This window comes from Zeus faber, assembly GCF_960531495.2.
Source record: "Zeus faber genome assembly, chromosome: 20".
Taxonomy (NCBI): domain Eukaryota; kingdom Metazoa; phylum Chordata; class Actinopteri; order Zeiformes; family Zeidae; genus Zeus; species Zeus faber.
This window is the reverse complement of record NC_137207.1, coordinates 16,374,288-16,389,584: the sequence shown is the minus strand read 5'-3', so window position 1 is coordinate 16,389,584 and position 15,297 is coordinate 16,374,288. Positions and strand designations below refer to the sequence as shown.

The following is a 15,297-nucleotide window of genomic DNA, read 5'->3' as shown; positions in this document are numbered from 1 at the left end:
ACGCGCATACATAGTTCAGAGAACGTGTCAGTTCAAGCAGTGTAATTAGAGCAAAGAAAAAACACGTAATTGCCCACTTCCATAGCCCGAAATACCATGATTTACATTCTCCCAGTCAAACGCTTGTTTTATTCAGAGCAGCGGTGTTGTCCATCACTCAGCGCTGCAGCTGATTTGTCAGCCTCCGCATTTCAGAGGAGAGAGCGACTGAATGGTGCTTTGTTCTATTGTTTTTGATTCATGCTGGTGCAGTACTGGGTATCAACAACTTTTGTCCTGCATGGCTCGCTCTCTCTGTCGCTCTCTCGATCGCTCTCTTTGGAGCGAGTGAGCGAAGCAGCGGCGTGATCGTTTGCTGCTGCTGCTGCAGAGATGAGGCTGCTCTCTCCTCTGCACGCTCTTCCACGTCCTCCTATTTTTTTTAACCTATTATTAAGAAATGTTTTTACCGTGAACACCCCCTTTTTGTCTGATGTGGGAGTTCAGCCGCGGCAGAACACGCCGCCGCGCACGTTCCTAAAAATAGATCAATCATGCTCCTCGACTTGAGCCGTGCCGGAGGAGGAGTAGAGTAGAGACACAATGCCACGCGGTCTAAAAATGACTCGGGGGGGTGTGATGTCATTACAGATGAAAATTACATCTTCCGTTTTACACCTTCTGAATATGGACATAGCCTGGGGGGAGGAGAATATGATGATGGGAAGCTCCTGCAGTTCCGGTTCCCTTCCTACAGCCATATAAGGGCCCAGTCATAGTTCCTCTCATTCAAATGCAAATGGCCAGCGGTGGAAGTCGCTACAGCGTGTTGCAGAGAGACTGTGTGCGTGTGCGTCCTAGTAAATGCACCTGGCAGAATACACTGATGTGATCTGTTCTGGGACAGCCCGCGGCAAAGACATACGCTTTATAATGCCACCGAAATTAAAATCTCCCTTATTATATACACCCACAGGATAACCTCACATTTATACGACATTCTTTCTCACTATTCAGTCTCTAATCACTTCTGATGCTTCTGAATGTTGCTCTCTCTGGCTGGCACAGAAAATAAAAGTCCTGCCATGTTTTTGCTTCGCCCATGCATTGAACCGTCTGATTTCACTCATTAGTTGTGCCTCGGGGCTGTGTTCGTCAACAAACGCGCGTGGTTGACTCAAAATCCCGGAGTGGAGTTTAATTTCTGAACCCGGATTTTCCAACTCTGCTCCTCGCTGTCTCCACGACCTCACGCATTAAAAGCGGAACCCAGTCAGACATCTTCAGCCAGGCATGAGAGCAATGAGGAATTGAATGCATCCATTAGAATCAACCCTGTTTGTTTGTTTTTTTTTAATTTTGTTTTGTTTTTTTTGCATCTAATTAATTCCTCATCTCTCTCTCGCTCTCACTCTGCCTAATTACCATCCTTCTCCGGTGTTACTCCCTTGATCGTCCAGGAGGGCTGAACACATCTCAGCGTGATGTCCATCTCATTAAATCAATTGAAGCCTGATCCAAATGGCCACATTTCAGGCCCAGGAAGCAATTACCCTTTTTAGATAATGATTTTTAGTGCAGAAACATTTTGAAACACTTGCGGAGGCAGAGGCGACCCGAGGCTTCGCTACTCTTCCTCCTCATGAGACACTGGGCTTTTACCAAATGATACGGGGAGACGATTGTAATGAATCAAGAAGGCAAATTCCATCCCATTTCCCTCTGGCTGTTTCTGTAACAGCCCGCACACCCTGTTTTTATGTAAATTGTATTTTCTGCTGGGCAAAATGTAACTTGACATTTAGTAAAAAAAAAAAAAATAAAACAAGTTATGAAGAATTATTTCAACAATGTCTAAAGTGTCTGGTTTAAAAAAAAAAAAAAAATTTTTTTTTTTGTCTTTCTCTCTCTGACTCCTCCTCACTGCTCTTCCCCGAGCCTCAACCGAAATCAAAATTCAGTTCGCAATCACTCTGCGTGGAAAGAATCTGCAGCATGAGCACTTTCTCAAAGTGCTTCTTCTCTGTTAGTGTCTTATTTTACCCCCCCCCCCCCCCACCGTCCTCGCACCATCTTCCAAAGCTCGCTGTGCTGATGTAACAAGAAAAAAGAATGGGGAGGGGGGTGGAGTTGGTTTTCGTGCCTGCGGACATTGCCCTGACTTCACCACCATACCCCATACGCACGCCACCGCCTGGGGAAAGTCGCGTCCAACTTTGCAGATTTTGAAAGGGCTCTGCGGGAGGAGACTCTCTGGGGACCGGTTTTTGACGGCGCTTATCCTCAATGGAGTTTAACCGAGTCGCATAACTCATGGGTGGTCAACGTTTTCTGTTTCCGTCGCGGTAATTTCAGTATTCTGTAGTGCCTCCTCCTCCGCCGTCTGGCTGACGGGCTCCGGGCGGTGAGACTTTTTTGGGGCGTTTTGTGACCGCGCTGGCCTTCAACTGTGCATGCCTCATCATTCGTAGCATTGGGACTGCGACGTCTTTAAGAGTGCACCTCTCCTCAAGTCGCCATAGAAACAAAGGGGCAATGAAGAAAATTGAGCGGGAGAGGCGGACGGGCCCCGGGGGGGGGGGGGGGGGGGGCGTGTTCTTGACTCATTAGGGGCCTTCAAACCCCGAATCACACCCCCACGCTGCCAGCAGCACACCCGGGACAGCCCTCACCACCTCTTTGATCACAGCCACGCCACTCGGTGCCGCCGCACCACCCGCCCGCTGCACCCGTCTCGATGCTCCTGTGCTGTTGCTGTTTGATGTTTCGTGTTCCTTCATCGCTTCGCACACCTGAATTTGTGCTTTCAAATGGGCCCTTGTGCCAAACGTCAGAACAAGGAATTTCCTCATGTGTGCGCAGTGAGGGCGGGGGAGGGAAGGCGAAGTGAAATGGAACTGATGTATGTCAAGGCGTCGGTCAGAAGGCAGTCCACGGAGTTCAGAAAATGTTATTACTTTACTGTAATGCAGCATGTAAGACATATCACAATATTAATCCCAGACGGTATCTGGTCTAATATTACCATATCAATATTATATCAAAATATTGCTCAGCCCGACTATAGTGACCGTGTCAGGGCTGCGTGATATATCATGTCAGGCACTTCATGCTCCAACTTTTTTTGCTGCTTGATGCAAAAGAAAAACTCGTATGGTTTTAATTTTCCATGACTTATCTACAGTAGAAGTCTGTCTGATTTACTCCGGTTGAAGGGTTCCTGTTAGGGTTCGCTATCAAGAACCGGCTCCAAATCTCAAAGAACTGGGGATTCGATGAGACGCGTGTGTTTCGATTCTGTTTATCGGTTCCTTACTTGTTCCACGTTCCACCATTATTTAAAGTTTTGATTTATTATTGTTTTTTGTTGATCATTCCTTATAAGAGTATTTATTCTAAATGAAGGGGGGGAAAAACAAACCTTCCTATCAGAGGTGACAGTTTACTGATTATAGCCTAAATGTGCCAAAAATAAATCACAAATCATTATTTTTATCTTTATTAATCATTGTAGAATGATTAATTCATTCCAAATGGAGATATTCAAGTCATCTGGTGAAAATTCCTGTATTTTTTCATATCCCCATATATATATTGCAGTAAAACAAATATTGCAATGTCAGTTTTTTTTTTTTTGTTTTTTTTTTCTCCCCAATATTGTGCAGCCCTAGTCTGACATGATGGGATGTTGTGCTACAATAAAATGTTAATGTGGGGTAATCGCTGGTATTCATTACGTACGTCCTTGAGTTGTCGAAACTGTCCTTGGAACAGAGATTCTGCCCGACGCTGACTTAATGGTGCTGATAACGGCTCGAAGCACAGGCCCCTGATCAGGGGAGCTGCGGAAATGAAAAGGGGCCAAGCGCATGCACAGATGACAGAAAGGCAAAGTAAGCGCGCGTACACACACACACGTATGTGGGCTCCATCCCAGTCCTCTGGATTCTCCAGTGTTCATGGAAAAACAAGGCACCTTGCCGTACATAGTAGCAGCCCCAGTCCCACTGTCTCTGTGTTATTCTCACCCAGCTGTGGTGTGACTCCCCTGGTGAGAACCAGCTGTCACTGCACCCCCCCCCCCCCCCACCCCCCATAACTCCACACAAACTGTTCTCAGACACAGGTTGAGGAAAAAATGGTTTCTTCCTCAGTGCAAGTTGCGTGAAACCGGGCCTGTCGTCATGATTTTTAATTTTTTAAGCATAAGGCACCACTTTATTTCATTCTGCCTACAAAAGGGATTTCCAACGAGTAGCGGTCTTCTTTCTCTAACCACAAATTGAAATGTAAAACTGAAATCTATATTTATATAGAACTCATCAATTCTACATTTACCATTCCAAGAAGGATAATGGGGGAGGGAGAGAAGCACGACGATGATGGAGGAAGACATTAACGCCAAATTAGAAGGGAGGCCAAGTTGGCGGTTACCGTTTGTTTGTACCGGTCCCACAGCCAGCCAACGGGATTAAAAACAGAACAAAGTCATCCACAGACCCCCACCCTCTGCGTTTTCCCTCCTGTCCTCCTTCAGTCCTCCATCCCTTCGTCTTTCCATTTTTCACTCTCAGTTCCCCATGCCCTCGCCTACAGCATGTGTGCGCTCTAGAGGAAGGGGGAGGAAAAAAAAAAATCAATCTTCATGTTGCGCCCCATCAGCTGGCTTGTAATGATTATGTGTAGCCGGTCGGTCCTATCGATCTTCTGCACCCTTAATTCCTTTTTAAAGGAATTCATTTTTCTTTTCGGTACGCCGCGTGTTAGTCAAGACGTCAAAGATGTGGTCACAACATGAGAATTCACACAACTTGTTGCACCGAGTTGCCATTGCTGTGGCTTGTGAATTATCATTTTTAAAAAGGTTTAATTTGGATGTGCCTGCATTCAGGGCACCTAGTGACAGCAGAACCTATTTTTTAAAGCGCTTCGGTCCTGTATATTAAATCCAGGATTACTGCCTTCTTCTACATAGCCAGCGGTAGTCCAACCTTTCAGTCCATCCTTTCAAATTTGCTTCCTTTTTGCTACAGATGGGCATGAATGTCCTTTTTAAAAAAAAAAAATGTATTTATTAATTTTTATTTTTTTACTTTTGTTTGTATCCAAACACTAAAATCAAGGAAGAAAGGGAGAACGTTTGGTGTTGAGACTACTCAAAGCTCCAAGGAACCAACAACAGTCACCCACCTGGGGCTTTGAGGAGGACAAATCTCCCTGTTGCACCTTGCGCTCCCTCCCTTGCAGGGGATTAGAGCGTCCTCTGTTTGCTTCCAGGCTCCCATAATGCCTAAGAAACATTCACTACACAAAGCCCCCACCCCCCCGCCATGTGGCCATAATCTGGGACTGTGTCTTATCGAACATTTTAAGAGCCACTCTCTCCTCTCCGAGGGCTTCTCTTACTTCTCCCCGCCCCCCTCTACGACCGTCCCCTGCGTCCTATGTCCTTAACTCTACATTCTCTGTGTGGCTGGACTCTACAGAGAACAGCTACAGTAATGATCCAGTGTAATTCCTCCAACTAGGAAGGCTAAATCACAGTTCCATTATCACCCTTCAACCTCTGAAAGCAGAAGCATGCCAACCTTACAGAGGTCACGCTTATGGGCCCTGCAAGACACACACACACACACACACACACACACACACACACACACACACACACACACACACACACACACACACACACACACACACACACAGACAGCCTATTTACTTAAACTTTGAGATTCCGGACAAGCCAAGGACACCGTGAATAGCAAAGGTTTTAGCTGAAGTATTTCAGAGGGAATTTTAGCCGTGCGAGGAAGTTTAATCAGTTACAAATAAATTATTATTTCCAGACTTTAATCCGATTTAATTCTGCGAGCATTGCTTTGAGAACGTGTTATTTTTAAGGCACTTACCAAAGTGTTCCTCGCCCAAAAAAAAAGCAATGCTCAGTTGACGTAAGCAACGATTGCTGTCCTCTGTATTTCACGCTATTTGAGGCCTGAATCCGTCTATTGATCCAGGTACTCGTGCATTACGTCAGACAACAACAATATGCTTTAGTGCTTTAGCCCCCCCCCCCCCCCCCCCCTCCGGCTCAGTTATCTGCCGCGATCACCAGTAAGCTGCTTAGTTGGCCTGCTGGGTCAGAGCCCAATATTTCACAATGCAAGATGGAGTGGTTTGGGATTAGCCTGGCCGGCTACAAGGAAACAAGGACATCCAGGAATTCAGGCAGGCGAGCCCGCGGGATGGAGTGACCGCGGGGGCAAGGTCATTGTCTAGGAGGGTGTGGTGTGTGTGTGTGTGTGTGTGTGTGTGTGTGTGTGTGTGTGTGTGTGTGTGTGTGTGTGTGTGTGTGTGTGTGTGTGTGTGTGTGTGTGTGTGTGCACACTTCCGCAGTTATAGAGCTGAAGTTTTAAGAGGGTTAGCGCTTTGTCAAGGGGTTAAAAGTGGCTCTTCATTTTAGAGATGATTGCTTTGCATTAAACTGTCTTGATATGAAGACTCGATTATATTTTTACCTGCATTGAATCTGATGTCTTTTGAAATGTTCTGTTCCAGCTAGAAAACACGGTTTCTTACTCCTAACCATCCCCCTCTAACCTGCTACCCTCCTCACATATGTACACGTGACAGTTCTGCATCACATGACGTCTTGTTGTGCATTTATAACACACACACACACACACACACACACACACACACACACACACACACACACACACACACACACACACACACACACACACACCGTGTGTCAATCGGATGAGCTCAGCACTTCCACTAAGCCTCCTTTAGCCCATTAAAACTGCCCGCTCTCCGTGCGTCCTGCTGGCTCCTTCCCTCGGCTCCCCCACAACAAACACGCATACCCTCAGCCGACGCGCTCGCTCCTCGGTGCGACTGGAACCCGCAACGTGCTGTCGCCCAGCGTTGCAGGCTAGTCAGATGAGTGACGCTAATGGGCCAGTAGATTCTCTCAGACGGCATCTTGATGATGCTGCCAGGCAGCAGGTCTGTGGCAAACAAGACAAGACTCGACCACGGAATGGGGAATCATTTTTATCTATCCATAAGTCCCATAATGCATTTCACTTTGTAGATTTCATATTTAGATGCACTAATGAGTTGTAAACGACACAATGTTATAGACACTGATGTCACGGGACAGACAGACTGTAGCTGCTTGGTAGGTCCATATAATCTCCACTTCGACCCCCTGTCTGAATGTCGTCTTCGTCCTGTGTGTGAAAACCTTTGTACGTCTCATCCTCTGAGTTGGGGTGGGGGTCGGGTTGGGGTCAGGTTGATCTCTCACTGTCTCTCCAGATCTCTGTCCCCTCTGTTCTTGGCTCAAACTAGATCTGTTTTGTTCCTTTTTTTTTCACAACGCATTGCATATTCAGAAGAGGCAGCATGTAGGTATTTTTAAACGACACACAACTCCTTCTCGGCTGCATGAGTCATCGTTTACTTTTCTACTCTTTTTTTTATTTATTTATTTTTATTTTTAATTTTTGCCTTTTTCTTTCTGCCTTAGCATTTTGGCCATTCTCTTGAATTTTTTATTTTTCTTGTTATAATTCTGTTGTAGTACAACGTATGTCTTGGTGCAAAGATTAAATTGGTTTTCTGTATGAGTCAATAAGACGCCTCCCCCATTATATTGTTCCTGTATATAACCTTAGTAGTGATGTAAGCTAAAGATCCTTTATGCCTTGATATTTGGTTGATTTTTGATTTGTTTTGAATTAACTCATACTGTCCTTGCTGCGTGTTCTAATGTTTTGTTTTTGTCATTGCTATAGTTTGGCTTTTTATTTATTTTATTTTTTTGGGTTGTTTTTGTTTGCTTGTACCACGTGTTCCATCCTGTCCATCTCCCCCCCCTTGTCAAGCGTGCACCTGTCTCTCATCTGTGTTTGGCTGCATGGTCTATTTGCACGATTACGTAGCTTAGATTTTCATTGGGAAGGAATTAAAATCACACTCTTTTCTCCCCCCTGTCCCCCGTCCCCCGTCCCCCGTCTCCGTCCCCTATTTCCTGTTTATTTCTTTCCCTCGTTTTGGTTTTCTGTCCCCAGGGGAGGTGCTCTTTCAGATGGCCGAGGTCCACAGACAGATCCAGATCCAGCTCGAGGAGATGGTGAGCTCGGCGGGGCTGGGTGGTTGTGAAAGGGGTTTCATATTAAAATATATACAGTATATTCCTGTGTGCTCAAAAAAATATTCTTTCCACCCCCTCAGCCTCCTGTATTCGGCGACCTTAATTTTAAAGGTGCACATTCAGCTGATAGAAGTTTGAGAAAATATTTCCCTTCCCCAAAGTGAGGATAAGAAAAGCGCGAGGAGCCTTGTGATAAGAACCCTTCTGAGAGAGGGTGATAAATTCATTGCGGGAGGGGGGAAAAAAACATCACTGAACCAGCGTCTGTGTAGTTTGGGAGGATGTGTTCATTTCAAGTGTGTTTGCAATAATTTAGTGATGCAACTGATGTTTGTACTATGCTCTGTGACATTTTACTTTCACCACTAGATGAACCCTGCCTTTGAAACACAAAGGGCAAACACACACAGTTGCAGCCAACGCACATGATTGGATATTAACATCCTTTTTTTTTTTTTGCATATCAAACACCTCTTTCAATCCATCCATTGCTCCGACGGAAACACAATAACAGCCCCTTTGAGTCATTTTGACTCCGACTGAGCCGTTGGATTCCTTTCAAACAAAAATTCGCCGGTGAGGTCAATCAATGCGCGGAGCCGCTCGAGGTTGGAACGTCCTCACGAAAGCTCCGTGTGTCTGTTTCAGCTCAAGTCTTTCCACAACGAGCTGCTGACGGAGCTGGAGAAGAAGGTGGAGTTGGACGCGCGTTATCTGAATGTGAGTCCCACCCCCCCACCGCAGTACACGCTGCGCCGCGCCTTCCCAGTCTTGGGACCAAATCAGCATATTTGTGGGTGGAGGCGGTAGGATCTATAGGATTCTGACATTGCAGTTAGCTTCTTTTAACTCCACCATCGCTCATAAGGCGCTGTAATTCACCGTGTAGCATCTCCTACTGGCTACCATTCAAACTCCTGCTAGAATCAAAGCATGCATGTATGTTACCATAACAGACTGCTCAATAAACTGAGTAGATTTAAAAAAAAAGGATGGATGGATGTAAAGTGACGAATCAGAGAGCACACGTTTTAAAAACACTTCACAAAAGGCCAATGCATTAAAAATACCTTTCAAATTCTCTTCTTAATTGACAGAGAAAAAATGAGCCCTCAGTGACATCTCATGCAGGAACTTTGAAGTGTGATTGATTTGGTATTTTGTCAGACTGGCATCATGTCTGCTAGACTCACCGCTCTTTGTGTCTTCCTTAAACAAAAGTAATTAACTGCGCTTCGCTCTGAAAGACTTAATGGAAACCTTCTATTCCCCCCGTCTAATGCATCAGACTCCTGACAGAATTTAAATGACAGGAACACCATTTTTTTTTTTTTTTTTTTTTTGTTGTTGTTTAGCTCCAATAAATAAATAAAACAAGTCTAAAGCGAGTCTGTGCTGCAGTTTGAAGTGAGGCGGGTCCATCACACCACCGTGCCATCGGCCCTGACCCGCATTGTTCTCACACCGCGCCCATCACACGCTACACTGGAAGGTGGCCGCCTGTCAGGCCACTCTGAAAATACTTTTAGTGCATGGCAAAAGGTTGCGCGTTTTTCACTTTCGTACGGGAGCGTCGCGGCGCCCCCGCTGGCTGACTAACTCTGTGCTGCCCCCCCAGGCTGCTCTCAAGAAGTACCAGATGGAGCACAAGAGCAAAGGAGAGAGTCTGGAGAAATGCCAGGCAGAGCTGAAGAAGCTGCGCAGGAAGAGCCAGGGCAGCAAGCACCCCTCAAAATATGGAGACAAGGAGATGCAGGTGTGTGTGTGTGTGTGTGTGTGTGTGTGTGTGTGTGTGTGTGTGTGTGTGTGTGTGTGTGTGTGTGTGTGTGTGTGTGTGTGTGTGTGTGTGTGTGTGTGTGTGTGTGTGTGTGTGTGTGTGTGTGTGTGTGTGCATTGACATGAAGAAACCTCCAATGCAGTTGCTTGAAAACAGGCACCGCAAGGATAAATTGATCCCATTGGCCCCAGCTCAGCTGCACGGTCACAGCAATCACCTCCTCGTATGACATGAGTGGTTCTCAAAATGCTCTGTTTCATTTTGGAACAAAAAAAAAAATCAGCCGGGCACCAACAATGTGACTGTAGGAAAAGAGGGCTCCAGTCAATCAGGTTTCACAGCAAGTCGGCGAACACTTGATCTTGGTGTTCTATGCTGTTTTCTCGGTGTTTCCTGGATCATACTTGTTTGGGTTGCGATGCCTCTGTCTTCCTGGAGGGATTTGAGCTCCAGTGAGCTTCGTAATCGATTACTGCTTCCAGTGCTGAAGGGAGAGAACACGCTGAACCAGATGAGAGTTATGTACATTCGCAGGGTTTTCAGGCCTTTTGGTCAAGGACTTTGTGGCGGGGGGGCGGGTTGGCAGTTTCAAGGACAAGCAAAAGTGACTTAAGAGAATGCAAAGTAATGCATAATACTAAAGATGTCTGGAAGGTTCATAATGACTTTGAGATGTCTGGCACAACAGCTGTACTTTTCTTTCAGCCGATTTACATTCACACAGTTGGTCTGTACTCTGTGAACGTTACATAACGTTTGTTCAGAGGAATATGGAGAAGTGGGACGGGCTAATGGGCCGAGGTGACGAGCATCTCAACCATGCACCGGCAACCGCTGGAAGCGGAGGCGATGCGAGCAGACGCTGCAAGTCTGTGCGCCCCCACTCCGCCATCACCCACTGTCTGTAGGCGGAGCGGTGACACATGGTGGGCTCCTCTTACACAACTCCCAGAGGAGACACTGTGATCTGCCGTTAGAAGCGATCCTCCTCATCCGCCTCCGGTGCCAGGCAGGAGTTGTGGATTCGGGGCAGGGATGTGCTTCAGGGTCCACACCCCCTCATGAAGATACATGGGAAGCCATGTTTCAAGGACTGGCCCTGGTGTGCGCTCTTGACCTGGGGCAGCGGTCTTTTGTTGTCGTTAATTTTGTAAATACCAAATTGTGATTTGTAGTACAGTTGGGGGATGTACCTCTGCAAGACCCATAGGATTTATTAACCTCCTCAACACTTTTTAAATGTGCAAATTAATAAACCTAATCGCATCCGAGACGAGACACAGAAAATCAAGACTCATCCTAATGATGTTTTTTTTTTTTTCTTGGTTTTTAATTAAATTGCGTGTGTCTCTGCCCTCTTAGATACAAACAAGGCATGCTAGGGTCTGTAGGTGGTTTGAGTTCTGTGGCACAGTGTAAACATGGTGTCGCAGGTGAATTGTAGTGCTAATTGTACGGCGCGCAGTAGACTGAGGCACGTTGTGAAGAGATGCTGGGGGGTGGCGGGGGCTGTAATTACAGTATTTTGCAGTTGTTTGTGTTGCTCACCATGTGCCAGTGGAGCGGGAAAGGGGCGCTTGTTGAGTTGTTTCCAAAATCAATAAATGTATGTGGAGCTTGAAGAAACTGCATCGAGGAGCACGGTCCTCTGGTTCACTGTGTACACAGACACACACACACACACACACACAGACACACACACAGGCAGCTTAGCCTGCATTGTCAAAATCAATTTTGGTTGTTTTAAGTGTGACTCTCTCTGTGTGACTTTTATAGACCTTGAGTTGAACTTGATTCCAAAGCATGTTCTCTACAGAGATTTAAATGGGGTTGTCACATCGTCCTATCCATGACCGTCTATGTTTATTGCAGCGTTTTCCAACTGATTTCTAACCGTATTTGTCTCTGACGGCGCTTTGTGCTTCAATTTCTGTAAAACTACCTCCATGCAGGAAAAACATCCTGGCAGTAATTGTGTGGTTGACAATCATCTGCATCCCAGGTTTTAGCAGGCTGTTTTCAAAATGTCTTAAATCAATGGACCGAGTGCGACAAACGTATGTGGGCAAAAACATCAAGAAGGTGGCAGGGACTATTATGTTTAAACTATGTTCTTTCCCTGTAGAGAAGGAACGCTTTAGGTCCTCGAGTCCATACTCAAGTCTGATGTAACATTTGGTGACGTAACGTACGAGCTGTGTTCTCGACTCACTATGAGCAGAACCTTGACCCGTGTGTGTGTGTGTGTGTGTGTGTGTGTGTGTGTGTGTGTGTGTGTGTGTGTGTGTGTGGCAGGCATGATTATTATGGTTTGGATCAAGAAAATGTGATTGCTTCCACTTTGCCAGTAGGCTACACTCACAATGAATAGGGGACAGATTTGGCGTGTGTGTGTGCGCGCACGCCTCACCATCTTTAATTCAAGATCTGTAGCAAGCCATTAAATGTCCAGGACCAAGCAAAGAGAAACACAAATCCAATCAAAACCTTAAATGGCGACGAGAACCGTTAAATAAGAACAAAATGGCTTTTCAATCTGCAATACTAGGAAACTACCGAGGACTTGATGTGGAGGATTATTCTGTATGGATATTGGACTCCCTCAATGGACACATTGTCAGAAGGCTGTAGTCACTCAGACGCAAAGGAAGAAAGGGTTTAATTTCACGGCGAGTTGGCGTGCCAGCTTGGATGATCATACTTTATTTTTGTTGCTAAGTACCAAGTGCATTTTAACACGGCCTTGAAATGTTTGTTGCTAAAAATCTGTTATTTTGTCAGTAACGTCCTGTGTGACTACCATCATTGTTCTGCAGCAGCGGAAAGAAAATACTAAAGAGATCAAGAATACAATAAAGATTAGGTTGCTTATTAAACACGTGGCACTCGCGGGACAAAGGTTGGGGTTTTTCAAGCTTTTAAAACGACAAGGTTATAAAAGAGTTTTGTGCTGAGTTGTGTGCGGTTTCTAAATGACAAAGTACCGCTAAGAGATAAGAACCTGGCTGCTATACTTGTACTTTACTTTGAAAATACAGTGAACCCATTCTGTTGCTGCTCCGACTTTTCTTTATGTACAAAAATAACCCCCAGACACACACACTGAGGACACTGACCTATTTACAGCAATGACTCTCAGAAAAACAAATTCTCTCTTGTCTGATCACAATAATACCGAATAACTGACTTCTCAAAGGTTTATCACTCAAAATGTAGTTGGAGGAAACGCAGGAGATTATACACATTCAAATACAAGGCAGGCATTTTGCTGAAGTACTGAAATCCTGATGAGAGTGGGTTTGTGTTGCAAAAAAGTCTGATTCATCACGTACCATTGGCATAGAATTTTCACATGAGAGAAAGATGATTCAATTATTTCGATCCTCCTTAATCCCAGTACAACCTCAAAGGGCTTCACATGCCAATGTTTCACATAAAACAGACGAGGGGAACCGGAAGAAAGTTTGAGAAACGCGCTCAAAGGGAGGCTCCCCCGTCCAGGACGGCCAGGCTGCGCTCTATGCGGAGCGGGCAGTGTAATTATCATTATATAACAAGTTTGAAGTTATGTATGACTTATTCATGGAGTTGCATGAATGTGGGTTATCGTGGAGGAGGTATGGTCAGTTTTCTCAGCCGCCCGCCTACGCACTCTTACCTCAGTTGCTTTATTTTGCCGATCTAAATGCAAGAGCCTCTCACTTAACAGCAATTATCTATATGGCGAGCCGAGGGTTACCTCGCCATTGGAAACGTTATGTCGCCGCTCAGACCTGGGATGTGTTCTCTCTACAAGGCCAGTGGGCTTCCCCCTCGCAGGTACATAGGAGAGGCTGACGCCTCCATTTTTAACCTGTGAGCCGAGCTGGTGGCAATGGGAGTTGAGGTTAAGGGGGCCATTTTGTCACGTCTTCCCTTCACAGCCGTTGGGGTTCCGCGTTCAAGTGGAGATAAGCGGAGAAATAGATCTGTCATCATGCGCGTGACGACTGTGTGGTGTAAAACTAGAAATGGCAACATGTCACTACAAAGTGTGTGTGGGTGTGTGCGCGCGTGTGCTTCCGCCTCCCTCTAGCCAGGTTTTTTTTTTTTAATTATTATTAATTTATTTTTACACATTTGAAAGGAATGCCGTTGGGAGAGAGGGTGTAATAGTCATACGTCGTGGGTGGGAGTGTGGGGGGGTGTGTGTGCGCGTGTGTGTGTGTGTCTCCGGGCTGAATGTGACGCACACACAAAATGTCTGTGATCTACAATATTGATGCCAGGAGTGACGTCTCCATCTCACTCGTCTCACTCACTTGGCTCCTACATCGCTTTGTCTTTGGTTCCAAACCCGTGGAGATGCTCCCACACAGGGGTGTGCACGTCCACCGGCTCCGATGAGCTGTGCGCTTTGGAACAATAAACTAAGACAATATTGAAACCGATCAGGATATCAGCTTATTTTCCCTGAATTTAACCCCCGGGCATTATTAAAGAATCATCTTATCGTGTATATTAATAGAAATCTCATCTGAAAAAATACACCTGCAGTTCATCACTTTGAATTTTTTTTTTTTTTTTATTATTTCAATTGCCTTATAAAATAAAGCAATGACTTTTTTATTATTATTATTTTTTTTTTCCCCTGCCCCCGGGCTATTAAATTATCGTTAAACCGCTACGACAGCAGATAAAAGTCCTGACTGTATAAATCGCTCTACAATATATCTGAGCAAACACAACATAGACGGCACTCGCTGTGGATTGCGCTGGCTGTCAGCAGAAAATGGGAGGAGAAGATCTCCTAAAAGATTCCCCGGCTGCCCTTCGACAAAGGCCTGTGGCTGCAGTCCGATGTTGGAGAAGCTTCGAGCAGAGTGGGATGGGAATTGACGCCTTTTCACTCGGAGATCACAACACATACGCACACACGTTACCCAACACAGTCCTTACATTTTTTTTGAAAGGAGGAAATGGAAATGCGTCCAGACATGGCCCAAATGAGATAAGATATTTCATGGCAAAGTATAAATGCAGTTTGATGTCTGTCACAGCCCAGAGGACCTTGTGAAACTGCAAAACTTGGAAACGGCTGGAAACCGTGGCGATAACGACACGGTTTCCAGCCGTTTCCACCGACACTTTTAAATGTCAATGTCCTATGTTGGTGCATTTACGTTGCAAATTTTACCGACCGAAAGACACAGACTGGCGTGGATTGTTCGTAATTTATGCATGCGGTACAGGAAATGTCATGGATTTTATGTGCCGTCTTCCGCCCAGTGGTTCGTTCTTCAACCAGTGTTTATCTACATTTCAGTGAACTAACTGTTCAAACGTAACCCTCCTGCGGTGCGACACACTTTAGGAATCCCGGTTGGTAAAAAAGAGG

The 15,297-nt window shown here is 45.6% G+C and overlaps 1 protein-coding gene across 3 annotated transcripts in view; it reads left to right on the top strand.

Moving 5' to 3' along the window:
- The window catches only part of baiap2b (BAR/IMD domain containing adaptor protein 2b), a 51,471-nt gene that overhangs the window by 20,353 nt on the left and 15,821 nt on the right, over positions 1–15,297 (top strand). For all 3 annotated transcript variants that reach the window (XM_080021012.1, XM_080021014.1, XM_080021013.1), the window contains exons 4-6: positions 8,061–8,122; positions 8,792–8,863; positions 9,762–9,899. In XM_080021012.1, the coding sequence (XP_079877138.1) occupies positions 8,061–8,122; positions 8,792–8,863; positions 9,762–9,899 (272 nt within the window). The remainder of the gene's footprint in view (positions 1–8,060; positions 8,123–8,791; positions 8,864–9,761; positions 9,900–15,297) is intronic.